The 27,840-nt window shown below is 46.6% G+C and overlaps 2 protein-coding genes across 3 annotated transcripts in view; one reads left to right on the top strand and one right to left on the bottom strand.

The window, feature by feature from the left end:
- Positions 1 to 22,879, bottom strand: part of glis1b (GLIS family zinc finger 1b) — a 70,530-nt gene extending 47,651 nt beyond the window's left edge. The window contains exons 1-3 of one of the 2 annotated variants that reach the window (XM_076039240.1): positions 22,591 to 22,879; positions 21,631 to 21,779; positions 21,113 to 21,460 (exon numbers count right to left, since the gene is read on the bottom strand). In XM_076039240.1, the coding sequence (XP_075895355.1) occupies positions 21,113 to 21,383 (271 nt within the window). In that variant the 5' untranslated portion in view covers positions 21,384 to 21,460; positions 21,631 to 21,779; positions 22,591 to 22,879. Of the gene's footprint in view, positions 1 to 21,112; positions 21,461 to 21,630; positions 22,006 to 22,590 lie in introns of those variants that run through there. The other variant, XM_076039241.1, reaches the window with a different exon arrangement.
- A 473-nt stretch (positions 22,880 to 23,352) lies between these two features.
- Positions 23,353 to 26,064, top strand: dio1 (iodothyronine deiodinase 1). Its single transcript, XM_076039388.1, has 4 exons — positions 23,353 to 23,737; positions 23,831 to 23,974; positions 24,405 to 24,604; positions 25,222 to 26,064. Exons 1-4 carry the CDS (start codon positions 23,401 to 23,403, stop codon positions 25,285 to 25,287), a joined length of 747 nt encoding a protein of 248 aa, XP_075895503.1. The 5' UTR covers positions 23,353 to 23,400; the 3' UTR covers positions 25,288 to 26,064.
- The last annotated feature ends 1,776 nt before the right edge of the window (positions 26,065 to 27,840 follow it).

The raw sequence follows: 27,840 nt of genomic DNA, 5'->3' as shown, positions 1-27,840 counted from the left end.
CCAGGACAGGTGATCAATCTACGGTGGTGAACTGTGATGTCACCAGATCTCTGCTAATATTACTCTTTACTTCACATGATATTACTGCTTAGTTTAATTTTTTATGTTTTACTGATTTCAGACACCACACATCTCCTTATGCTACTTCACATTAGAAGGCTAAAAAGGTTCAGCAGCTAATGCAGAGGACGTCAGCGGTAACGACAGAGCAGGTTTTGAAACAGTTTGCCATTTGTTTTGATTAATCTTCCCTCTCTTCATCACTGAAATATGCACCAGGTCAAAAAAAGTTTTCAGAGCTTGACGATTGATCCGCCCAGTTTTACACAATGCAAACCTTCCGTTTGGCAGTTGATGTATTAAAACGAGCCTGCGCAGTCTCACTCCTGCTACATTTTGTTATCCCAGACCTTCAGTGAGCTGCAACAGTGGGAAGATCAGGATAACCAGGAACCCAGATGACGATATCCCAGCAGAAAAATTCCTCGGCCGCAAAGTGAAGAAAGAGGCTTTGTTTGCACACTGACCTTTTGGAAGAAAATGCTTCACCATCCTGTCCCATGATTTGAAAAGGGGGTAAAAAAAAACTATTTGAACTATTTGACATTTCTGACTTAAACAAATTGCAGCTTCATCACGGCGCTCAAAAGCCACAGAAGGCCAGCAACAATTGCTGTCATAACAATCTTTTTTTCTCCTCCACCCCCCTAAAAAAAAAAAAATCTGTACACGTTTCCAAGATTAATCACAGATTATCGTTGCAAGGAAGCAACGCTGAGGCCAGACCGCATCCTACACTCTTGGCTGAGGGCGAGCCGGTGCACAGAAGGCATCAGTCAGTCGTGAGGGCAGAGCTGATGGACCGGCGGGCTGACAGGACGTGATGCACTCGGTTGGCAGTCTGGATTCATGACGGACAAGTTTATAGGTCTGGAGAGCAACACGGCCTCGCGGGCCGGGCCAACGGCGCCGAGACCTGGCGCTGGCTCAGGAGCTCTTCAAAGCCAGACAAGAGGCTGCTCTGTTTTTTTCAGGGTGGGGGGGGGGGGAGCTGCAGCAGCAGTAAATAGTGGTGCAGCAACATAGCCGGGGACTGACGTACCACACCCTCGGTCCAGAGGTGAGACCAGTAAAAGTTCAGAGTGGCAACTTATTTCCTGCTACAACCAAACCTAAACAAATAAGGCGACAGACCACTTGGAAACATCTTGAATTTGGGGATACTTAGTATGCTTATGAGTTATTTTGGGCTGGGAATGTGTCCCTGAAGTGTCTAGAGCTATATAAAAAAGTAAACAAATAAAAATACGTCAGGTTTTTGGTGCAGGAGCAGGAAAATGTGATCAAAATGTTTAAATTGTTAGTTGCCCTTGTTCAGACAAATAAGTTGGAATGTTAGGATGTTACCTGCTTGACAGTTTCAACTGGGACTCCAGGCGTCCTCAGACCAGCTGAGGACCAGCGGTCAAATGACGCGTCAGCGGCACGTCACATGACGCTTATATCAGTGAAGACAAAATTAACTTCTTTTTTTGGTTCAAATTGTTTTCTGATTAAATCAAAGTTTTAAAATCTGCGTTTTTCAGTTCAGTTACAAACAAGGGAGACAAACGGATATCAGTTTGCGTTAAGCTTAGCTAAATGTAACTTGGTGGTAATGCTAGCAGGGCAACATGCTAACATTAACAGTGATAACATATGCATTCAGCCAGAAAGTTGAATGGTTTTAAAAGTGTGCAAACATTTGTTTGGTTGAACGTTTGTTCCAGCCGATCGTCAACTTTTACTGGTAAGTTCTCACAAATTTTTCTCGAACTCCCAGCTGACACATTATTTCCTTTAAAGGAATCATGTTGAACCCATTTTCAGTGCTTCATGTTTGATCCGGCCTCACATGAGTAATTGTCCAAATAAAACTCAGAAATCAACGTGCTTAGCCCTCTGTTTACAGCCTCCCACAAAATTGCTTCCTTCCTGCTTAAACTTCCTGTTAAAAGTGATGATTACTTTTTTTTTTTTTGCTGTTGCACCTTCCATATGTTTGGAAGATGCGCACCACCACCCCTGGTGACATCACAGAGGGCCCGTAGCAGAACTTGCAAAGAAAGAAAGAAAGAAAGAAAGACAGAAAGAAAGAAAGAAAAGCAAACCTAAAGGATGACACTTTACATTTGTGAAATGAATTTTGTAAGTGAATTTTTAGGAGCACTTCCTCAGCATCAACACCAAAATGTTGATACAACACAAAACATTTGAGTGGCAAAACCTGATAACAAAATATTTCAAGCTGTGACTCCTGAGCCAAGCTTCTCCGTTTCCCCTGTGACCTGCCCGCTACAACACAAGAAATGGACACTGACAAAATTTGAAAAAAACTAAATAAACCAAAGCACTCCTCCAGCCGTCTTCACACAGCACCCAATATTTACAAGCAATTGCAAATCTGAGAGATTCCGATTGGACGCAGATGGCAGGAAATTCCTGGGAAATGACAGCGGCCGAGCACGAGGGCAGCTGCCGACGCGGCCAGACAGACACGCCGCGTCCCCACGCCAGCAGCACCTTCCTGGTCGCTGATTGCAGCCTGCAGCTTTTGCACAACTTGCGCAAAACAAGTGACCGATTCCCAGCAATTACCGTATCGTTGACAGTTTAGAGGCAACGACGGGAGGGAGATAAAATGAATAGTTGGGCAAACGTTTAGAGGGGGGGAAAAAAAAATTCCCCTGACGGTCGGTGGTCCGACCGAGAGGTTGGGTTTAGGTTGGTAATTAGATCACATCTGAATGAAGCAACATTCGAAAATGATTACTCTGTTACCTACACAGAGTGCACATAACCCCCTGTTATTCTCAGGAGGGATGCTAGTTGTTTAAAAAAAGGAGCAAACCAGATGTTTTGGAAACCAAGAGAGGAATCCGGTTTCACTTCCTACTTCTTTGTTGCCCTTCTCGGAGCAGGAGGAAGAACGGAGCGCTGCTCGGCGCGGAGGACGCGTTCAAAGCGCGCGCCGTAATCGATCCGCCCGTGCGAAGGTCCCGCAGCATCCACAGCGGGTATTAGCCCGAGAGGATTATTATGAAGGCTTAGCGCGGCCCGAGACCGGGACCCTCTGAAGAAAATTAGACTCTGAGAAGGCCGTAATTTGCTTTGACAGCGACGGCGCAGAAGGGAAGCTTTTATTTTTTGATTGAATTATCGGCGTTGTTTCATGTCAGCGGGCCCTGAAACTTCGTTTGAAAGCAGTGGGAAAGTGAGCCGATGCGAGCGGCCGCCGGAGAAATCTTTCCTCAAAAACACGAAGCAGAGCCGGCTGCGACAACATCACAGGAGTGACTGTCGCCGCCCGGTGATGTACAGCGAGGCAGATAACTATTACAACAAGGAAATAAAAGACATCGCTCAACGTGACTGTTTAGCGTGAAAAAACTCAAAGGAAAAGACATATTTCACGGCCGGGGATTATGCTGTTCCACGCCAAGGCGTTTTTGTGCAGATTTGCTCGGCGACGTCCGGGCTGAAAAATGACTGTAATCTGGCCCGAGTGGACAACTCGGCCCTGACTCGCAGTTATTAAACTTTTTTCACAGATGCATATGGAGCGTAAATAAGAAGAGCCCCACTGTGCAGGACCTGTGTTGAGTTTCAAAAACCGCACATGCCCAGGGAAGTCAGCAATACCTCGCTTTTTATTGTGTGGGGAGTCCTCGGTTTGGGTTCGGGTCCTCCTTTACAACTGCCACACACACACACACACACACACACACACACACACACACACACACACACACACACACACACACACACACACACACACACACACACACACACACACACACACACACACATCCTATGGATGGATGGAGGAGCAGGTAACCTGAGATGGACAGTCCAGCAGACGTCATATATCACTCATCAAACGGGGCTCTGTGTCCCTGCTGCAAGAAGGAGGAGGTGGAGGAGGAGGAGGAGAAGGAAGACAAGGAGGAAAAGAAGGAGGACGACGAGAAGGAGGAGGAGGTGGAGAAGGATGAGTTGAAAGAGGAGAAGAAGGACAAGGAGGAGGATGAATATGAGGAGGAGGAGAAGGAGAGGGAGAAGTTGGAGGCGGAGAAGGTGAAGGAGGAGGAGGAGAATGAGGTTGGACCCAGGAAGAGCCTGCTGTTCCAGTGGCGGCAGCTTTCCCTACAGGAACGAAGGCAACGTCAGGGTCTGTAAAAAACCCTAAACGGTGCCGACCGTCACCTATGGAAAAACGCGCTCGAATGCAGCGCGGGGGCGCTGGCAAGGTCAACACGCGGCTGTTGACACAGACAGCGAGCGGCTCTCCGCCGTGCAAGCGGACGGGGCCACCATCAAAGGGCTTTTACGAGCAAATATATTCTCGCCGCCGGAGCGTTTCACGTGCGCGCGGTGTTGACGGGGAGCTCCGTGTTTTCCCTCCTCTTGTTTTAACGGCCGTAACAAGATTCCTTTTACTGTGATTCCTGCTCGTCAGAGGCCGTGCAGCCGAGGAGGCTCAGCGGCGGCACCTTCGCAAGCTCAGGGAAGAGGGAAGTTGGGAGGTTTGATTTGGTGCTCCAGCAAGAGGGAGTTTTAATGTCAGCACCAAGGACTGGATTCTGCTGAGGCACGTTAACACTTTACAACCATCAGGTGATGATGCACACACAGAAAAATCTGCCAATGAGAAGATATCGGAATTCAGATAGTGCTCTAATCTACCACGTGTCTTAAAGCTCCAGTGTGCAAAACTTGGCTTGATTTATGATTTTTATAGTGGTAAAAGCTTAACATCCTGCCCATAAATGTATTCATACAAGTGTATATGTGCAGTACAATAAGAGTAATTTGGTGTTCCTACCCTGATAAAGGTTCTCATAAATATAAGAATATACATAGAGCTCTAAGGGTCTTGCTCCTAGTTAGCTTCCATCTTTCACTGCCAGTTTTCAAGGAAGCCCGTTTAAAGCCCTAAATATGAAACCTGCTTCATTTTTTTTGCGCAAAACAGGACATCAGCTGCCGACACTGATCACGACTGACACATTTGATCAGTTGAGAATGGCACTAGCGGAACCGCTGACAGGATCGTGCGGCCTCGTCCACGAACCAACAGTCCAAAGTGTGAACGCATCTTTAAAATCGTTCTTCGTGTGTCTTAGATCTTCCACGTCGCTTTGACTCGATATCCGCCAAGTGCTGCCAGTTTAAGGCAAGACAGCATTTTTACAGTTTGATTGCACATTTTCAGCTGACTCACAGCGAAGGAGTCGCGAGTCAGTGGATCACAGTCATCTGTTTCGATCCAATCCGGCCGCTGTAGCAGCACCTCCTGGCTCTCACCTCCTATCAGTCAGTCTGAAGGGCTGACGCTGCCCCATTGACTGTTCCACTAATTCGACCGCTCCCAACCATCATCGGCTAATTTAACAACTTACAGCAGAAAATCCTGCTGTACTTCCACCACCACCGCAGCGGCGGGCGGCAGCGGCAGGGAAGCTAAAGGCAGCAGATGGGAGCAGTTAGCCCGCGGGGCTCCCTTCCAGAAATGTAATTGCGATACGTGTTAAACGTTGTGAAAGGTTTTATTGTCCGACCCAAACCGTGATGTTTCCCTAAACATAACCCCGTGTTTATGTTGTGTAAACCTAATGACATTCTTGCGGCAGCCCGAACCCGACCGACTGTTTGTGTTGCCTGACATAGTCGATAATAATGTCAGAGGCTGGTCTGCCGACGTTCCTGTCAGGAGAGCCTTTAGCCGGCGAGTCGCTGCTACGCTGAAATTGTGATGCTTTAATGCAAACAGTTCCACACGAGGACACGAGGTCCCGCCTGGTTGCGTCTCAGTCCCAGTTGGATTTAATTGAATCAAAATGAGAGTCGACAGCCCTGGCCTGAAGCGTGTGTCGAGTCCTTCCGGCTCTTTAGCTCTTTTCTTTTCCGAACCGTTCAAAAACAATATCAACCATGAAAAAACTTCAGTTTCTCTCCTGACCTGCCTCCTGTTCCAGCATCGTCTCAAGGCTGTAAAACTGTTTGCTTTCCTTTCTTTTTTTCAATTAAATTTGAAAAACTTTGAAAGGTGAATTCCTGTTTCCTTGCACGTCATTTTTTTTTTTGCAAAGCCGCCTCAAAACAGAAAGCTGATGAGTGGGTGGCGGGGGCAGAGTGGGATTTGAATCAGGGCCGTTTTTTTTACATCGCGCCCCAACGTAAACACACAGGTTCTCCGTGCGAGTCTCTCTTTGTGCTGTGAAACGAGTGTTCTTTGGCACGGCGAGGCCTGAACTGCACTCTCCTCCCTGGGCTCCTTCATTTCTTCGGTGCTCTGGAGGCTTGTAGAAGACTCTTGACTCTGGCCCGCGCCGGCCGTATTTTCGTGTCAAATGACAGGCCAGACCCCCAATAAAAGGCAGGACTGCGTCGTAAAAGTGCATTTACATTTACGGCGAAAAAAAAGCTATTGAGGACATGTTGACGTTTGTTAAATTCTACTTCGAAGGGCCGACACGCTGGGTTTTTCTTTAACGACGGCCTTTTCGACCTTTGTAATAAGAAAAAAAAGCACTCCGCTATTTTTCATAAATTCAATTCATTTGGTTTATAGTCACTGTTTAAGTATTTTTTCCTTGTTGGCAGTGTTCTTTAAAAGAAACTGAACTAAATGTAAACTTGACAGCAGCTTCTGAGATCATCCTCATTTTTTTTTTTTTTTTTTCATTTCCAAAACACTGTGGCTGAGTGTGATTTCAAATGCCTGATGCATACTTGGAACCTTCTGATGTATTTTGAAGAAAGGTCCAGCTCTTGAGCCCAAGCGGTGGAGCGGTGATGCCGAATTTGAAACGTCAAAGCTGATACGTGTAAATTGTTTCCACGCACAAAGTCCGAGGCTGGAACGGGGCCCGCAGCGCCCTGCGTGCTGTGGGTCGGTTTCGGTTCTTCACCAGAGCAACAGTTTTGCACCGACGGCCTGCGAGACGCTGAAGGACTCGGCGGTGATGATGCGATCCGGTCAACTGGACACTGCGCTCAGTCATTAGAACCCAAACGCTCTCCTGGAAACACTGAATGTTTGTTTTAGGACGATGATTCGAAACAGAACTCTGTGCTGGCACCAAAAAAAGAGCCGTGTCATCACTCAAACCAGTTATCATACGCATCATTTTTTTTTTTTTTGCGCGTGCTTTCAAGTGAGTTGGGAGGAAACTCAAGGATGACGCAGCTGTGCAACCATCGATCAGCTAGAAAGCGAGAAACGCAACAAGAAAAAAAGGAAAAGGGGAAAAACTGTTGGCGTTCTGGCCGCTGCCTCAAAGGCTGTCAGAGCACAGGTCGCCCATTTGGCTGATTTATACTTGCAGCAAAGTATCAGAGCGGAGAAGATAAAGAAGATGTGCTCACTTGTACAACACTTCTTTGCTGCCAGTTTCTGAGCCATAATGCGAAAATGTTTTGACAAGGCGCGGGAACAGCAACGGTGCCGAACCTTCATCAAGTTCATCCCAGGGAACAAGCCGAATTCTTCGGGGTCCCATAATTTCACTCGCTTACGTCGTCATTTTTCACCTCCTGTGAAGCCAATTTGGATGGCTAATTCTAAAAAAAACAAAAACAAACAAACAAGAAAAAGAAACCTCACTAATCTCCAGAAAACAGCTTATTCAGCCTTCAGGTTTAGCTTAGAACTGATCCTTTGCTGCTACATGTTTATAAACAGGCAAAAAAAAACAATATAAACAACACTGGGCCTAGAGGTCAGTGACCTGGATAGCAGTGTACTCTGTGACATCACAAAGGGCAGACTACTGGGGCTGTGCTCTTTAGCACACACTTTCTTGAAAAGTGGAGACGGCAGAAAAGATGAAAAACTGACTTTTTTCCAACATGAGGGATTTCACTGACAGGCCAAAGAAACACAAAATGCATAAAATTTAAAATTCATTGCCGTCAGAATTTCTCAAATTTGTGTCTATATATCAAGAGAGAATTTATAGACATTTTTTTCATGTGGGGTTCTTGATTTGGAACTTACTAGTATAAAAAATTCTTAATCTTAAATTACAGTTCAAACCTGCTGGTTTTCTCAGAGCAGTGGAGGGCACGCCAGGCCGTGCACTACTGCACTTTGCAGCAGCAGCAGCAGCAGCAGCAGCAGCAGCAGCAGGTATTTGTTAGTCAATCAGCGCTCCTGAACGAAGCAGGAGCGGAGGTCTGCCGTCTCGCAGAGGGACGGCCATTGGAGACTCGCAGCATTTGTTTGAGATTAGCGGCCGTGTCCTGCTGTACTCAGCCCGGGTCAAGCAGAGTGCAGGGCTCGGACTCTCGGCCCCCTATCTCTCCCATCTCAGGCTCGCGCACACGGGATATCTGCTCAGCCACTTGGTACATGAGACCCGCTGAATAATGTGATTAAGGGTTCGGGGGAGGGGAGGGGTCGGTCAGAAGTTACCCCTGCAGGTACCAAGTTTGACAGACACTCACCGAGATCATGACCCACCAGCCAATCAGGCCATTACAGAGGGGAAAAAAACAAAAACAACCCCAAAACGAAATTGTGCGCTGTCATTCGATAGCAAAATATTCTCCACCGAGTATCTCAGGATTCTCAGTGTATATTTTTTTTGCATCGCTATAGTTGCACCATTACATAGGCACAAACAGAGGTGGCAAAGGTATTCTCAACTGTACTCAAGTAATATGAACTTAACTTGTGTAAAAAAAAAAATAAAAATACTCTAAGTACTGATTCAGCACCTGTAATCAAGTAAAGGTGAGAAAGTACAGGTTCTGAGATGTACTTAAGTACGGCAAATAGTACAAATGATTTTTTTAGTATTTAATGTAACAATACTTTTGATAAGATGAGGTACTCTAAAATAATCTCCCGATAAAATATGATCCATTTTATATTCAACAACACAACAGCGTAGTTCAAATAGCTCCACTTCAACCAATAGCAACTGTAGTCTAGTAAGTGAACTACTTTAAAAAGAATGTGTGTCTTTTAAACACAAAAAGCAACTTGCATGTTTTCCCAATCAAATTATAGATATTTCAAAAGTAAAACATGGTCAGAAAAATAAATACTCAAATAAAGTACAGAAATCTACTGAAGCAGAGTAACATAATATTTGTACTTCATTAACTTCCCATGTCTGGGTGCACGGCGTCGCTGCCGAACAAAAGGCACAACTCAACAGGTCGCGCGCTCTCGGCTCTCCCGTCGCCGGCCAAGCACTAAACGAAAACCAACTGTGCGGGAAACAATAAAATAATTTGTTGAGGGAGGAAGGGGCGCAGATAAATTCTGCGAAGCGTTTGTTTGCCAGCTGGCCCGGGACTGGGCTCCGCCGGGTCGAGCGCTCAGCACCTGGCCGTCACAGCGCCGACCCGACGCTGCTTAATTCATCTCAGCACTGACAGAGCACGGCTGCCGCGTCGCAGCTCGCACCAGCAGCCCAAGTGGCTGAGGAGGTGCCATGAATTTACGCCGTAAACAGAAAGTTGTTGTTGCGTAAAGTAAAGAACAGTTTCCCACTACAGGGGGTGGGAGTGTCGGGGGGGTTTGCTGGCAGCTGAGGCCCCCCTGTGGAGCAGGAGAGGTGCGTCTTGTCCTCGTGGGTCCAGGAATCTCAGTTTGAAGGTGAGAGAAGCTCCTCTGACGGCTTCTGGCTCAGCAGCAGAAAAAAAAAAAGTGAAGGGTACGAGAGTTTGGTGGATCAGTCCGCCAGAACGTCCACACACCACCGGTTCCTGTTAGATCCAAATGTTTCTCTTTCTCTTTTCTAAAAGCAGCCAGTCCAGAGCCAGCATCTTTAAAAGGAAAAAAAAAAAAAAAATCAAGCCTGAAACTGGCCAACAGGTGGCGATCTGAAGCAAACATTTCATCAACCGGTTAAAAGGGCCACTTTATACCCATTGACATATCTTTATCTTTATTCATCCTGGACTCAAGTGGAAGAGTCCCGCATGATGGATTACCCACAATTCTCTAAAGATCTCTACTTAACAGCATACTTAGCCCTCTGTTTGCAGCCTCCCAGAACAAAAACACAATTTGCCGAACGTTCCATGGGCTTTATAGGGCCATAGAAACAAGGTGGCCACAGGTTGTGGAACCAGCGTACGGGACCAGCACCTGGATCTTGGATTCCAGAGGTACATCTGCAAGCAGGTTTCACTTTCTGAGAAGTAGAGAAGACTAAAGAGGACAAGACCGGAGAAGATTTCCCTCACCTGCTGACAGGCTGAAGACACAAATTACTCATGCACAAACACATGGAGAGATTAATCATCTGTAGCTGCGTTTCCATTACCCCTAGAATTGCGCAAAACCTAAATATCGCAAGAAAAAATTGGTCATGGAAACCTAAACTTTTTAAAAAAGAAACCTGTCAAATATCAATAAAAGGTTTTGACGCTCCCATGAGGGTTTTTTTTGTATCGACACAGATTTATAAACACAATTTTAGAAATATCGCTCTTACTTCGTGAAAAAGTGTCATGGAAACACAGTTTGTGTCTTCATCTCCTGGAAGTTAAAATGCGAACAGCAGCTGTTGGTGCGTGCAAAGCAATGCTGCGTAGCCGTATTTCCCTGGTGGTTAAAAACGGGAGAGCCCCTCCGCCGCTGGGAGCGTGCAACAAGTGGCTGGCCCGGCGCTGCGGCACATTTTGTTGCGTCGCCAACGCAGCAAAAAAACAATAACATTTTACGAACCTCCTCACCAGCCTGGACCGCTGCCTCGCTGCTTCAATTAACTGGCGAAACGTTTGTGTATCTTTTATTACAGCTTCAAGGTTCCCGTGCCTTGGGTTCATGGACGCATTCATCTTCTCGAGCACACACACACACACACACACACACACACACACACGGGCCAAATCTGCTAGAACTGCCAACAACAAGTTGCGTATGAGATCTCAAGCGCTCAACATGATGTTTGTGTTAAAGCTGTGTATTATAGCAGTCGACTTCTGGGCCTTGGAGGGAATGTGAGGCATGTTAATGAAGGGAGCATACTGAGGCTATTACTCGAGCTAATATGGATCCAGTTTGAGCGCAGAATAGGTGTCCTACATTTCAGTCCTGGCAACAGCAAACCAAAGAGCAACAGATCTGATTGCCTTTGACTAATATTTGAACAGATTTCCCATTTGGGGGTCGTTTGGAGAAGAAGACTTTGCGATGAAAACTGCACATCTTCCTTCAAATTGGACTTGATGGGGGAGAGAATGTATGAGATCCTGCTGGCTCATCCTGCAGGACGGCTTTGTCGTCTCCAGCTGGTGAAATCGAGTCGACGTCTCTGGTGGGGAGAGACCTCAGAGCCGTCAGGGATCCTTCCTTGGCCGGGTCCATTCGGTAGGTCAGCAGAGGCGAAGCGAAGACTCCTTCAAAGGATTCGCAGAAAATGCACCAGCGGTTTACGTCACCCCTCCGCATCACTTTCTTTCACCCAAAGTGCAGAAAAATAGCTTTGGATTCCTTATTGTCGTCCTCTCAACTGGACTGAAGGTGTTTTTAAGGGCCTTTTTTCAGGGAGGGGGTTGTTGATTGTAGCACCCTCTTTGGACAAACGTGGTAGTGACACCTGCATCTGCAGAAACCATTGCTGGCACGTGTTTCGTTTTGGGAAGCGAGTGGAGGAGAAATCGGAGGACGGGTTCCACCGAGATACCGTATCCATACCTGACTGTGAAAGATCAGCGATGCTGAATTGATGACGATGAATCAAAGGAAACTCCGGTCATTACTGGCCATACAGCTACATTATTACAACATATGCTCGTACACATCTATGCATATTTAGCCCTCTTTTCGCTGACACCCCCTTTCGCAGTTAGAGGAAATTTACGACACTCGGTGGAATCCCAACACGGTTTCGTAAGTCCTCAAACGTTCCTCATAATCACTTTGAGAAACATCCCCTGTCATTCGAGACCCTTCCCATTCCCTCTGCAGTCATCACCCCCGTCACAGACCGTCCATGAAAAACAGCGGCGCGCAGCACACAGAGTGCTGCCTCCCCATTAAACCAAGGAGGAACAGCAAGTGCTGCCAGTTATGAGCACGGCCGTATAATAAAATACTGGTGCATCAACTGGAAATTTAAAATATTTTTAAACAAATTAAATACGACAAAAACAAGACAATCCCACGAACTGAAGGCAACAAACAAAAAAAAGAAGCTCATTGGCTTCTTTATTGGGGAGATGCATGTGGCTGTTGTTTAGTAAGATTTTTTTTTTTTCCAAGCAGTGAGGGGGACGAGCGACGCAGCTGGATCGAGCTGGATTTGGACTCTGAAATCCGACTCGTCCAACTGCCTCCGACAGGCAGCCAGTCGAAGACGTGGCCGTGCCAAGACGCTCTGACAAGCGTGGAGGAAGAGGAGTTGTAAACAATGGCAGCTAGTGTGGACGCTGCTGCGGTACCGCTGCTCTCTTTTTTTGTATGTTCTTCTTAATATAAATCAGAACTGAGAAGCATTTTTCACATTAAAAGAATAACACATAAATGGCACTGGAGCATTTTATCTGTGGAAAACACTGTTTTGCTTTCCTTTGAATGGCTCTTGCAGGCCTTCCATTCCATTCCTCCACAGCGCCGTGCGGAGCAGCGAGCGTCGGCGAGCCAAAGCATAGCTGAAGTTAAAAACAAAAACAAAACATCGCTTTGCCCAATTACATTCTGAGTTTGAGGCTCTTTTTTTTTTTTTTTTCCACTTTCCGTGTGCACTTTATTTAAATGAGCAGATGAATGCTTTAGATAAGGCAGAGGAAACATCCCCATATGGCCTTATTTCAGCTGGAGTCAGAGTCCCTCGTGTCAATAGGAAGCCTCACACCGCTAGCTGTGGCTTTGAGGTGACGCACAGAATCAACTCTAAGTTATTTTTTTTTAAGAGCCTCCGCTACACAAACGGCAGCTACACCAGATGGATGCGTGAAACGACTGGTCAGGTTAGCAGAAAGGAAAAGTAAAAACGCAGAGAACTGGTGAGTTGACGAGCATTTTCTGTGTTGATCAAAACATTTCAGTTGCTGCAGGAGACTTAACTTCACATTGGCATAAAAGCGTAAAACAAGAGAAAAGCACAGCAGAGAAATGAAAGGAGGGCAGAGACGACAATCTGCCATCTGCATGGATGGCTTAACAGACGTTCCATTCGGTCCCCCTCCGCATCAACAACTTTCCCTCCAAGTGTGACGCACTTCTCCTGTCTTGGAAAAAAAGAACAAAGAAAAGAAATCGCAGCAGATCACTTGGACAATATAAAAGCAGTAAAATGATACCAGTGGAGAGCGGCTCCTTTTTTTTTTTTTTTTTGCTGTGTCAGGGCTACACGTCAGGTTCTCATATGGACCCCGTTCCCACACAGTGGTAGAAACCATCATGGGAAATTGCATCTTCTTATCACATACTTTATCTTCTTGCTCCGATATTAGCCCACTGAAAAATAGCCTTCCCCCTTTCAAACATAATTGTCTGCGCAAAGTCTGCAAAAATAACCCTGAGCATTTCAGATCACAGTGCTGGCGTCCGGCCTCTAAACTTTATTAACATCCAGAGTCGGGCCTGGCCCGCCTCCCAGCTCCCTGCAACTTGGACTAAAGGAGCCTGTACGGGGGCTCAAGCCTCACTTTCCCCAAAATCCTCCACTTCCTCTTGTCGTGTAGCGCCGCACTGTCCAGATTTGCTCCCATAAAACCGAAACCTTTTGACAAAATAATAAAAAAAAAAAAAAAAAACCCTGCTGGTTCACCTGTGCCACAGCGCTGCCTGCCTGTGCAGCAGCTCTGAACCAACAGGATATCACTGCCTGAGCCGCAGGATGGCTGGAGGCTTTGCCCCAGTAAGCAACACAAAAAGCTAAAACCAATTTCGACTTAAAGATTTGCCTGTCATTTTTTTCCCCTTGACATACATCACAGTGAGAATAACTCACTTTAAATCTTGGCTCTCGGCAGTGGACAATAACGCGGCTGCGGCTGCCAGGAGGCAACGCACCGATACATCTCCCAGTCCAGACCTTGTCACACTCTGATACCGTGATTGATGTCAGCCCATATCTTTTACAGGCCAAAGCCAGAGTGTTCCACCAAACCTCTATGCTGTCATTGCTTTGGTTGCGGTGAGTCTAAGCTAATGCGGCACAGGGGCCCGGCTGGCTTTGCACATGACTAGAGAATAAGTAATTCTCCCAGAATGCCAGGCTCCTATTAACGAGCGCTAATAAACTGTATAAACTGCACTATTAGACTTTATAATGTCTTTCATAGTCCTCCGAGGCAACGCCAGCCAATGGCGCGGCGAGCTGACTGGGTACTGCCCCATGGCAGCTTCCTGGCAGAGGCGGGAAGGGAGCGGGGGGGCAAAACCGGAGCTGTTCTGGCTGCTTCGCTCTCCGCTCTAATGAAGGCATTAAAAAAAAAAAACAGCCTCGCTTTCACATCGTGTTTGCCCATTTGTCTCTGACCACTTGCTTAAAGCCCATGTTTGATTAGCTGTTTAATCTGCAACATGCTCAACCTTGTAAAAAAAAAAAAAAAAAAAAACTTTTTTCAGACTGCTTTTTTGCACATGTGGAGCTGATGTTTTTGCAGAAATCTGAGCAGCCACTTACAAAATCTTTACGCAACAAATTGTGATCGAAAGTAGTTTTTAGCCACAGGTTCGGTTCAATGGAACTGTTCAGTCCGTTCAACAGACTTTCAATGCCACTTTGGCTGTGTCTCTTCTCCTTATCAACCTGCTCAGCTGTTATGACCTTACTGAGAAGATGCGACAATGCGACACCATATACTACACACTTGTACTCAGCAGCTGTCAATGAGCGTGCAACAACAAAAACAAATCAAACAACAACAAGAGCATGGCCAACCGTACCGTCACAACAACCGTGTGACTAGTGAGTAACCATCTTTTAACAAGAGTTGCTGAGGCTGCTGCGTGAAGCGCCACGGGACGTGCAGGCCAGGCGGGGGCGCTGTGTCAATGCCATTTCCCGCGGCTCGAGTTCATGAATCATTAAAAGGCGGCGCCGCCAAAAATAAGCACTATAATACAACAAAATACTAGCGTGGCGAACTGCTCAATCCCACACACTGAAGGCCACAACTATGTTGCATAATAAACAAACGTGCCCTCCGGACGTCAGTGAAATACTACTGGTGCTGCTGAACCGTACATTTTTCCTTGACTTCGTCTTTGCAGAGAAATTCAATTTGATCTGGAGGAAGAAAAACAACGGAGCGTCGATTCGAGGCACGGCTTTGCAAGCGGGAAGGGGGGGGGGCCTCCAAAAACTTGGTAATAAGTTAGAAGCATTATGAGATTGTTGGGGTTTTTTTGCTTGTTAGAATTGCATTGAAATTGTTCTGCATGATTTATCTCGCGACTTCACAGCTAATCTCAACAATCTTCCATTGATGCATTTAGAAAAGCCTCGTTAAATAACAAGAATTTTGGCAGCGTCCAAAGTCCCAGAGCTGTTACTGAGAGGTCTTAGTTACAATCCTGGAGGGTTGATAAGTGGAAGTTGACGATGGACTGGAGTGCTAAAACAGTAGAAGGACGCAGTCAGGTGAGAACGTTTATATTTATTTAAAAAAAAAAAAAAAAAAATTAAAAAAAGAACCAACACATTTTGCTGTCAGGCTCCAGTTTTATGGAATGCTTCGGGATATTGCCGGAGCCCAAACGTAACTAGAGAAGCACGTCGTCTTCTGCCATCTATTCTATCCCCCCCCTCCTCTCTCCTTCCTTCTCCTCTCTCTCTCTCTCTCCAGCTGACAGCTGCGAGGGTCCGCTCGGCTCACAATCGCCGTTCTGGCAAAGGGCAGTGCGGCGCAGCGGCAGGACGGCCGTCCTCGCTGCCACAGTCACAGAGTGGAGCGGATTCTTCTTTGATGAAACGCAGCGGCCTCCCGGCCAAGAACAGCAAGTGGCACTGCAGAGATGTAAATCAAAACCCACCCGTGCGCTCGCTCGTGCGCAGAGAGAGAGAGAGAGAGAGAGAGAGAGAGAGAGAGAGAGAGAGAGAGAGAGAGAGAGAGAGCCCTCCATCTGTAAAATAAAAAACGTGAGGAACGCCGGTGGCGTGGCAGCGTCTCTCGGTGAAAACAGAAACAATCCAGAAAAGATGTGAAAAAACACATCCTAAAATGTTGAATCTGGGAACCGATTCTCTTCATTAGAGAGCTGTGCGTGAAGTTTCCTTGTGTGCTTCTCATGGGCTCAAGGCTAAAAATACATTTTTTATGATGACACGTCCGAGCCAGCGCTGCAGCTTTGTCTTGATTAAGCTGAGGTCCCCGCGAGCGCATTTCTTCTGGTATTCTGGTGATATTTCGACACCCACTCAAACCAGATCATGTTTTATCCCCCCCTTGCGCCTCCACTCGGATTCGCTGGCAGAGAGGCAGTGAGAGAGAGAGGGAGAGAGAGAGAGAGGCAGTGAGAGAGAGAGGGAGAGAGAGGGAGAGAAAGAGAGAGAGAGAGAGAGTCAGAATGCTTTTGGTTGCGCAGAGATGCCACAGGCATACCACACTGGTCACATAAAAATGGGAACGGTTGACCTGAATGACACTAAATATGCTGAAGGAACAAATACAGAAAAAAAATCGACAGATCGACAGAGCAGAGCAGAGCAGAGCAGAGCAGAGCAGAGCAGAGAGCCAAAGTTAAAAGGCCGCAGAGCGTTTGTTTGTAGTCTCATTTGTTTGTAATCTCATTCCGCTGCTATTCAAGCAGAAACAGCCCCAACATCACGTAAACGTCCTTCATTAACCCCTTTGGTGGTGACCTCAGCCGAGCCCGGCGCTCTGATCTCCATCCTTTCCCACACGTGTCACCCTGGCCCGGTTTGATGGAGGTGATTCAGCCGCGCGCATGCCAGACCGAGGGGTTGTTCTCAGCCTCTCGGGAGAGCCTCTGACTCAGGAAGCGCTCTCATTCCATTACCCAGCATTCCGCTCGTCTGTGCGCCGGCCAGACTCGGGGTTTACGGGAACGAGGGCAGCAGCAGCAGCAGCAGCAGCAGCAGCGGCGGCGGCGGAATCATCGCAGCTTTATGAATCAATGGAACATGCTGCAAACATTACGTCCCGCGACACCCTTCCCCCGGCAGCACCATGCCGTTTGCCCATAACTCACCGCTGAGCTCATGTGTAAAAAGTCGTGGGCTGAGATGGTCCAAGTGGCTCATGGGAAAGTAACTGATTCCTCAAGAATGAGGGGGGTTGGGGGAGGGGGGGGGGGGAGAAAGAAAAAGTCGACTGATTTGTTGCTATCGTCGTAAGAAAGAGGCCAAAAAAAAGAAGAAAAAAAAAGATTTACAAGCGCAGACGGAGGGTCGCCTGTCTTTTCGGATCCTGCTGTAAAACACCGCCGAGCGGAAAAGTGACAAGTGACGTTAAATACCCGTCCTGTATCACCTTCTGGCACTCTCGGCTCCCCTCAGCCACGACGTGGATCGAACGGGCGGTTCAGCGAGAGGTCGGCTCACTTTTCGGGCAGGAAAAACGTTTCCTCCGAGGTTCTGATCGGCCCGTCCACATCTGGGAGGAATAGAGGCCGCGGCCCCTGACTCACACGCTCCCGACCGTCTCTGACATATCGGGGCCGGCCGCGACGCTCACGTCACTCAGTGTGAGTTTTCACCGAGTCATCCAACACTAAGCCGGCGTTCGGGAAACACTTTCTCAGGAGAGCGAGCGAGCATTTATTTGCCTGCTAACGACACGGCCCATGTTCGGTCTTCGTCGCTGAACAAGCTCACATAACTCACTCCCCTCCACTCGAGATGAAGGCAGCAGGAAGCCGGACTACCGGCTGGCCGGCAGAGTTGTGAAACACTCTGCTGGCTGCTCCAGCCGGACCAATCAGCCGTCTGCCGTGTCTCAACTCCGCAAGGAGAAGCACACAGAGACACGCCGGGAGTGAGCCGGGGGAGATAAAGTGAGATACAGTAGGAAAAAACCCAGGGATTAATCTGGGATCATTTACAGCCCGTTCAAAATAAATACACACGCAGTCAAGGATGTATTTTGAGGTTCCAGTCGGAGGGTTTTTTTTTTCTTCTCTGACAACGACCAGCAATCCTGAATCCCTGCTATTACCCAGGCAATCATCGAGCCCCCTGACTTACACAATTTTTGCAACAACACAAAAAAAGACGCAGTGCCACAAATCACCAGTGGCCCACGAGTCAGCACCGTAGCGAATGGCACTAAATCCGAGCTGAATAAATATTATGAACTCCGCAGAATTAAAAGCCAAATTAAAGCAAAATAAATCCCGAAGTCGGCGGTGATTCTGGGAAAATACAAAACCTCTTGAAAGCGGCCGAGGCAAACATTGTGCCTGAGTTACAGCTGTGTAAACATTTTATGTGACACAAGATTTGCTCATGAAAAAATTCCTAAACAGCTAACCGAAGAGGGCATGGGAATTGTTTGTTGTTTTTTTTCAACCAGAGCACCAGCTATACCCTGAATAGTGAGCGTCCTCACTATTCCATTTGCGACACTGAAATCCATCGCTAGCAGCTAAATCTGCCCCAGAGGTCAAAAATGAAACGCTGCTGAATGTTCAATCCAATTTTCGTTGAGAGCAAGAATTAAATGTAAAAAAAAAAAAATCTCCAAAGGAATAAAAGAAATATTGACAAAAATCACTCGAGCCGTTTTACAGTGTGGTGTGAGCACAGACCGCGCTTTCATTAAGAACTGCCTGTCACTGTGACACAGCATTCGGCTGCTGTAATGGATGGTTGTTTCTCATAAGTGTCAGATTATGGACCTCGCAAGCCTGAAGTCCACAAACAGAGGAAAAAAAAGCCAAACTGCTTCGAGGGAATTCAACAAAGCTGCCTCAGTGACTTTTCACCACAAACACTGAGATTTGACCACGGCGTCAAAGTGCTGGTTTGTAGAAGAAAAGAGAGAAAATGAGAGTTGTGCTTTGAAATGCAAAGACGCACATTCAATCCAACAGTCCATTACTCATCCCTTTACGGGTTGAATCAACAGACAGACCACTGGTGGTGGGATGACGGGGTTGGAGGGGTGGGCAAACACACTCCTCTAACTCAAACATTTGGTGACTCGAGCCCAGCCAGCAGAAACTTCAGGAAGATATCAGATGATGCTCCAATGATGCGGGCTTCATTTCAACACATTTTTCTGTTTTCAGGAGGGGGTGGGGGGAGGGAGGGGTTCAAGTGATTTCTTTCAAAGAACAATATTTTCTTTGCCAGTGGGCAACAAAAAGTCTTGTAGTGCGAGGAGGGCTGAGGCCGCGCCTCCACTCGTACAGAGCAAACGTGCGTACTCAACAAAGCACGGAGTTCTTAGATTGTCTAAGAAAATTCATATTTCTTTCACAATGCTGTGGAACACTAAAGTGGCACTGAGGCAGCATGTTATAGACAACACACGCACTGACATTATGAAAAGCAAACAGATTTCTATGACTAATTGGATCCGCACTGAATTCAGACGCGCGCGACCAGGACCTGGGAAAGTACAGCAGACGGACAGCAGACAGAGGAGTAAAGGAAACATTTAGCTGAATCATATTTATGACAAATTTTATCAGAGAAAGTCGGTGAAAACAGCCTGGAATGTCCAGTCTGAGCACACGACTCCACTCACTGACACTGGGGCAAAATGTCACAGCCTGCATTTGTTTAAAAGGTCACGTTTGCTGTAAATCCACAACGGTGGTGGAGAACGCAGCTTAAAGCATCTCAACTCCATCCCCAAGTGTGTGTGTGTGTGTATGTGTGTGTGCGTGTGTGTAATGTGATCAGCCTGAAATGAGGCTTGACACAAAAGACCGATGAGTGCCGAGATCGGAGATCATGGAGGAAGCTGCACAGTTGTCTTTGGAAAAAAAACAAAACTACAAGAACAAGTTGAGCTGAATAAGACTTTTCCTTTCTGAAGTGTGTCAGAAATATTTGAGTTATATGCAATACGCAAACAGTTTGTTTGTGTTTGATTAATTTAAGCACAAACTTTTTTTTGTACATCAATCAAAAAGCCGGAGTTTATTAAAAAACAACTTGACATGAATCATTGGGAGGGAGGTGGGGGGTCCACGCGTCTGCTCTCATGTGAATGTGCACAAAACACATCTTGCACCACAATTTACTGGAAGCGAGCTGGGGGGGGGGGGGACAATGGGGCGATTCATCTCATCCTCATCCAGTCTCAAGGATGGATGTTGCATTTGCACGGAGCGCTGAGGGCGCAAACTCTGCAAATCTCATAGACGACGGACGAGACGCATTCTGCCGAGCATGTGGTTCGGGTTTAGCGGGAAGAAACAATAATCAGATGCGTTGATCCTCCTTCTCGCTGCGAGGATGACTGCTGCTGCTGATTGAGCAACGTGTTCCGTCTCATCGTGATTCAGGACCGAGGGGAGGTGATGTGTTTGGAGGCGGCCGCTCACAGCTTTACCATCAACAGGATGGAGCAGCCTCCACATCAGATCCCACATCAGCACATTTCACCTCTGCAATTATTTATGATGTCGATTATTATTATTATTATTATTATTATTATTATTATTATTATTATTATTATTATTATAAATCGACGAATATTATTAAGTTAATCCTATTATCTATTTTTATGTCAATCATCTTGTTCCAAATGGATATCTTCGCTAAAAATGACACGTGCGGATAACGCTAAACATTGTCTTGAAACCGTGTTAATTCTCCGTGTTCAGCCGTGAGCCAGCAAACTAACCCTCCCCGCTGCAACATCTTGTCAACTTATCTGGGAATTCGCACTTGCTTGGCAACAGATGGACACATATGGAACATCTCTACAGGCCTTCCTGGCGCAACGGAGGCTTCTTTGATATATGTGTATATGTTTTTTCCCTGAATCTTATTATGAACATGCCGAGATTCTGGGTTTAATTGTTGATTCCAAGACAGCAACAAACGCGCGCACGGAGAGAGTGCAGCTGCGACCGAAGCATGCTCGTGAGAGGCAACTTATCTTCACTTCTGAGAAACTTTTTCCTTTTGCAATTATCACTCAAAGATAAACTGCAGCCACAGCTTGGAGTCCTTACCTTGCGGCAGAGAGAAGCAGGAGCTCGCAGCCTTGCCGGACAGATGCGCCTTCGCCTCGGACTGCGTCACTCTCTTCGAGCTGGCGCAGCTCATGTGCGCCGCCGTGTCTGGGGAGCCGCGGCACGTCTGCGCGCCGAAGCCGGCTCGCCGGCCGCACACGTCCGTCTTGCCGCCGTACACCGCGAGCGACAAGCCGGTGAAGTCGGGCAGCGTTGCGGTCTGACAGTGGCTGACCATCCCGAAGAGCGCAGAGGAAGAGTTGCAGTGCATCGATGACTCGGCTCTTCTTCTGCTGCTGCTGCTTCTTCTTCTTCCATGCAGCGCGCAGCCACCAGAACCTGCACACACTGATTCACGACAAATTGTGCGCGAGCTGAGCCAGGGGGGAACTTGACTGAGCACCGCGTGCAGTTACGCGCACGAGAGAGAGAGAGAGAGAGAGAGAGAGAGAGAGAGAGAGAGAGAGAGAGAGAGAGGCATCAAAATGTTTGGACAATTGGACCTTGGTAACACCTACCTCTCCGACATCAGCCAATGAAGAGCAGGAAGAGTCTAATTGGGCGCATCGGCACGTTTAGTGAAGCAGAGCAGCAGCAGCAGCAGCAGCAGCATCCTCAGTCTCCAGCATCACATCCGGATCCTTCCCTCTCCTGCGCAGAACGCTGGCTGTGTGGGATGAGAAGAAGTGTTTCGTGATGGCGTGTTTGGCTCCTGCGTCAGAGCGTCTGTTCGACAGTCGCGTTTCAAAACTACAATCAAACGATTTGGGCCATTAGATATGAGTGCACGACACCTGAGGCTGTGCACAGCAACCGACCCTGGAGATCTAGCATATCCAAATACTCTTCTTTGAACTTTAAGATATGTTTATGCCATTCAATCACCGTTTAAATTTAATTTCAAAACAGATGTCGATTACAAATGTCCTTACCCCCCCACGGCCCCAACCCCCAAAACAACAACAAAAAAAAAACACTTTAATGTACACCATGTAGCATTTTCTGTTATTGTTGTAACTGATGATTTTTTTTTCTGGCTGATGATTCATCCTCAACACGTTACAAGACACATCATACATGCCAAAATTATGAACATCTGGTCTTAAAAGACATTTTCTGTTTTGAATATTCGTCAACAATTCAATTGTGCGTGGACTGTCAATTGATTTCCAATATCCTTGCCATGTCCAGCCAAAGAAAAACAAGCAAAATTACTTTTTTTTTTTCTTTTCTTAATGAATCACGGCATCTGGTTCAATAATAATACAATTTAAAATATTTTTTTCTTACTTCTAATTGCCGTTTCATCTGTGAACAGTTAACTGAACGGGGCGGCGACTGACGTGTAACGGAGGCCTCGTCGCGTAAAGGCCAGTTCAGCAGCGCCATCTAGCGTTCCTAGCGCGACAAGGGCTCCGAGCAAGCTGACTGTAATTCTATACCAGGCAGGTCTGTTGTGCAAACAAAGGGAGAGATACCATCGAGTCGCCTTATATAACTGTGGACGGAATGTTGCAGGGTGTGTTTGTTGCACTCTGAGCTCCCCGCTCTCCTAAAAAAAAAGAGAGAAAAAAAGAGGAAAGAGCGTCAATCTGAGGTTGCGTTCGCGTACTATTGGAAACTTGACACGCAAAACGAGTGACTGCACAAGACACACAGTCGCACTGACATACGTCGTGAAATGTCCACGATCACAATGTGAGATGTCCCACGTGCCACACAGTTTCACTACTTAGTGGAGGCTACAATAAATAATTCAAAACCGTTTAAATGGTTAAACGGTTACATTGAAAACCAAATTATTGTAGCCTAAAAAAAAATGGACACGAAAAGTACATAAATATTCGGAAGATAATAGACAAAAATTCATAAAATAAAAAATATATAACTACACAGTTAAAAATGGTTAGAACTTTGTTTCTAAAATAAATACATGATTTTGACAAATGTATTTCTCCCTATGGGTACTGTTCTCTTAATTGTGGCCGTGGACCACATATTGACGAGCACAGCATAGCAGCAGTGAGCCGCAGAACAAACCAAAACAAATCAATGTCATCTAGATGTTGTTTGCGATTCATTTCCCCTCGGTTTCAAAGCTGCGGCAGGGGATCCGCGACAAAGCATTGTGGCGTGTGATGAGGATGGAGGGGGGGTAACGAGGCCAGACGGCGTCCTTGAAAGCAGCTATTATCAAACTGGGGCCGTGTGGGCGTTCACGGACATGTTAAACAAGCACATGGATCGCGTCGCCGCGAAACTCGTCAACTCACCGCCGAGGCGCAAACATGTGGGCGCAGAAGGTGATGGTGTACATCTCCACGGCAGGCACGTTCTGCTTCATGCTGATAGTGAACCTCACGATCAACGTCGTGAACCTCCTGTCACCCAGCCTCGCCAAGAGCATCGCCATGAGGATGGGCGAGCAGTCCACGATGGTCCAGAATCCCAACTTCAAGTACGAGGACTGGGGTCTGACGTTCGGCTCCATGAACTTCGTCAAGGCGGTGAGCCACAGCTTGTGGTTGTCACTGGGGCAGGAGGCTTTCGAGGGCGGAGAAGCTCCGGACTCACCTGTGGTCTTGATGAGCGGGGCGAAGAGCAGCATCGGAAAGTTTGCCAGAGGTGCGTGACGTGGTCCCTTCTGCTTGCCCCCCTGTTCTCACCTCACTGCTGATGACTCGAGGCAATGCGGTGTGTTTGTGTTTGTGTGCGCAGGTAGCAGACCTCTGGTGTTGAGCTTCGGAAGCTGCACCTGACCCCCGTTTATGTTCAAACTTGAGGAGTTCAAGCAACTCGTCAAGGACTTCGCCGCTGTGGCCGACTTCCTGGTTGTCTACATCGCCGAGGCGCATTCAACAGGTCAGTGGGACCTCACCCCGGGGGTTTGTTGGGGCTTGTGTTTCTTCAAGGGGAGGGATATCTCAGACACTATTAAGAAAAAACAAACAAAGTCAAGGTCCCTTTTGGGTGACAATTATAGGTTTGCATTGTATTAAAGATTTCTAATATGAATTTCCCCTACTCTTGTATTCCAAAGGGACAAAAAAGTGATATGGGTTTTGTTTTTGTTTGTTTGTTGTCTCTCAGCATATATTTAATTAAGTATGATATGAAATATGAAAATTTTTCCTTTGACTGTTTTCTATTAAAGAAATACAAAAAAAAAAAAAAAACCAAACAAAAAAACAAACACAAAAATGCTTCTTTGCCTGCGCTGCTGTCTTTCACTTGCCAAACCTGTCAGCCGCATTGTGACTCATGTTATTCCACCCCTCTTCCTCCTCGCCAGATGGTTGGGCCTTCACCAACAACATCGACATCAACCAGCACCAGAGCCTGGAGGACCGGCTGTCCGCGGCTCAGATCCTGGTGAAGAAAGACCCCCTGTGCCCGGTGGTGGTGGACGACATGAGCGACACCAGCGCCATCAAGTACGGCGCCCTGCCCGAGAGGCTATACGTGCTGCAGGCCGGGAAAGTGATCTACAAGGTGAGAACCGCTGCACACGTCTGCCCAAGCCGTCCTGAACTTTTACCTGCTAGGCCTCTGCGACAATAATTTAATAGTGCGACAGGGAGCTTTGATTGAGGGTAAAAGTCTCTGGGCTTCCAGTCGTTGGTTGCGTGAGAAGGAGGCGTTGTCAGCGGTAATTCACCTGGCGCTGAGCCAGACACATTGCAATAGGCGTTCAGGCGATTGCATTAAACGTCCAGTGAATAAAATTTGGCTTGATGTATGAATTCTATATTGGTAAAAGTTTAACATACTGCCCATAAATACATTAATGAAAGTGTATACTCGCAGTACAATAAAAAGTAATTTGATTTTCCTATGCTTAGAACGGTTCTCAGATGTATAGAATATACAAAGGCCAATAAGGGTCTTGCTCCTAGTTAGCTGCCATCTTGCGCCACCATTCTTTTAAGGAAGCCCACCTGACAGTGTCCTCAATACCAAATACGTTGTCAGGTGGGCTTTCTTAAAAATTTAGTAGTAGTTAGAAGATGTCTTTTGAAATCTGGTGGCAGTTTGTTCCGCGAAGAAGTTCCGCTGCCGATTGAGCCTTCACTCCCGTCTTCCTTCTTCTTCTTCTTCTCTCTCCCCAGGGCGCAGAGGGGCCGTGGGGTTACCACCCTCAGGAGGTGAGACAGGTGCTGGAAAAGTTTGAATAAGAAGGTTGATGAAGTGCCGCCAGACCATCTTTGTCTGGATTGTTTTTAACTTTACAATTGCAAATGCATTATTAACAGAATAACGCAATCTTTAAAAAAAAAAAAAAAAAAAAAAAAAAAACAGGACTGAAAACGTTGAAGAATAAAGATACACATAAAGATTTCACACGTCCTGCTGGAGCTTCTGACGTCAAGCGCTGCATCTGAAAAATATTAAGAGGAAAGAAAAAATAAAAAAGCGCGGCACAGATTCCGCAAAGGTCTCCGGGTTCACCAGTCACAGCTGTCGAGGCTTGCACTCGCCTCTCCCTGTTTCTTAATGACGGCCGCAGAGTAAACCGCCGGCTTCTGTCGCCAGATGGAGGGAAACAAAGAGCGAGCGAGAGAGAGAAAGGTCCAAGTTGTCGGTGCTCGTGGCTGCCGCGCCGCCAAAAATGCAGAGTATGTCGACGGAGCTGTCAAAAAATGAAATGTTGAAAAGACAAAGATTTAACTGATGGGGGTTTTAAATGCATCTGAAATGGTCCACGGTAATGTAGCAGAGGCCTCACCTTTGTCATGACGATTGCAGTGCAAACCTCTGGTAGCTGCAATCTGATGGAATCTGATTGAAGGCGAGCCTCCTCTTATTACATTGGAGCATTTTCGTATATATATTTTTTTAAAGGTTAATGTGAATGTAGTTTCAAAAGAAAATTTAATTGTCATGTTTGGTCTGTGAATTTTTACACCCTTTTAATGTTTGATACTGCAGTCTAATAAATGATTTCAGCTGAAGGTTGTGACGTCTATTTACTTCCTGTGTACAGTTTGACTCGTACTGAATTGTTAATTCTTCAACGGGCTGAGGGTGGAGTGGTAGAAATGAGGAGGGAAAATGCAGACTTTCCACACTGGATTGTTTTGATCTTTCCCTCCCTGCAGATCTGCATCAATACTACACCAGTGCTGTGACTTCCCCCTCCCCTTTGCCCTCATTGACTCACATGCGGGGAATAAGATTTGACTGCAAAGCTCCAGAGATTTGACTTCATTTTATTCTGCAGAGGAACATGGCTGCGGGGCTTTCATGTTCTCTCACATACGCCGACACATTCGCGCACACACACGCATAGGAAGAGGGAGAGGGAGAGGGAGAGCAGTTCTCCACCTGATGAAAATGCAGCTTTTGTTTGCTGTCTCGTCTGGAAATGATAAATGGTGAACTGGCTGTTCTGTATGTGGGTCATGCAGGTTCACTTCATGGCATCCACACTGCACACATGAATACATGTGAGCCGTGGAGTGGGCGCGCTCAGACCCTGACATCCAGACATGAGTTAATGCCTAACTGTGTAATCTTTGCACAGCTATTGATTTTGGCTACTGAGATAACTAATGACATAACATGAGTTCATATTGCATACAACTATTAACTTGAGTTGTGTGTGTTTTCTAGGTCTGTTTTTTTTTTTTTTTTTTGATAAATAGCATTTTGTTTTCAGGTTTTCGTTCTTATCTTGGATTTAAGAGGGGCAGACTTGTGTAACAAATTACCCCTCCCCCCAAAAAACCCTCCAGAAATAACATATCTAGCCCTCTGTTTGCAGCCTTCAGCAAAAAGCTTAGTTTTACTTACCTTTTAAAACTGATGCTTTGTTGGACGTTCCCCGTTGTGCTGGAAGTCAGCAATGTGGTGGTCTCCCGGGGGCCGAAGCAATGTTCACAGAGGTGTACCAACACCCCTTGTGACATCACAAAGGGCAATTTCCCCCAAATTGTCAAAGCACGCATTTTCTGAAAAGAGGGGCAAGAAGAAGAAATTAAGGGTGAGATTTTTCCTCATGTTTGCCACACTCCTGATGGACCAGACTGTTAAAAATGTTGGTAAGAGAAGTTTTGTGTAACGTCTGACCTTTAACACTTGATCTGTTTTCAATACTTGAATTTAGATGGCGACGCGGCCGAGCATGAGAACTCCTTTGTGTCATGTGTCCAAGCCGCAGCAGAGGCTCACATAGAAACACTTTCAAAAGGAGCACGTTATTATGAAACATAGTACAAGTTCTTCCGAAGCTTATGCAATTGTAATCAGTTTGCTGTGTTTGTGGCTACAGCTTTCACAACGTTTTGGTGTGCGGCTCTCGCACTGTGGCGAAGGGTTTGGACGGTGCCCGCTCTGACCACATCCTGTGGCGAGCGGCTCCATTGCTGATTGTCAAACCGGAAGCAGATCACTGTCAGAACTGTGCTGAAATTGAAACCAAAGCCGCAATGTATCGAGCGTGTTTATCTTTTGCGCCCGAGAAGAGAGAAAATGCCGTGTCTTGGCCAAATCTCCCTTAAAATCTTGATGATCCCCTTAAGCCCACCAGAGGGCAATGTCAGGCCACTGTTTCACCAATAAGGGAACAGGTTTGTTTTTTTAAAACAAAAACATAAGACAAACAATGAAAAAATGCAACATCTCAGGGGGGAAAAAAACAAACAAGTTTTGTGATATTGGCTTAGAAGTTGCATGAGGTAAGAAATATGTTCAGGAGTGAAAAATATGTTCTGATGTGTTATTGACCT

Source organism: Nelusetta ayraudi, unplaced genomic scaffold (genome assembly GCF_046127955.1).
Source record: "Nelusetta ayraudi isolate G7.1 ecotype Tasmania unplaced genomic scaffold, CSIRO-AGI_Nayr_v1 ptg000059l, whole genome shotgun sequence".
In the NCBI taxonomy this organism is placed as follows: Eukaryota; Metazoa; Chordata; class Actinopteri; order Tetraodontiformes; family Monacanthidae; genus Nelusetta; species Nelusetta ayraudi.
This window is presented reverse-complemented; position numbering and strand designations above follow the sequence as displayed.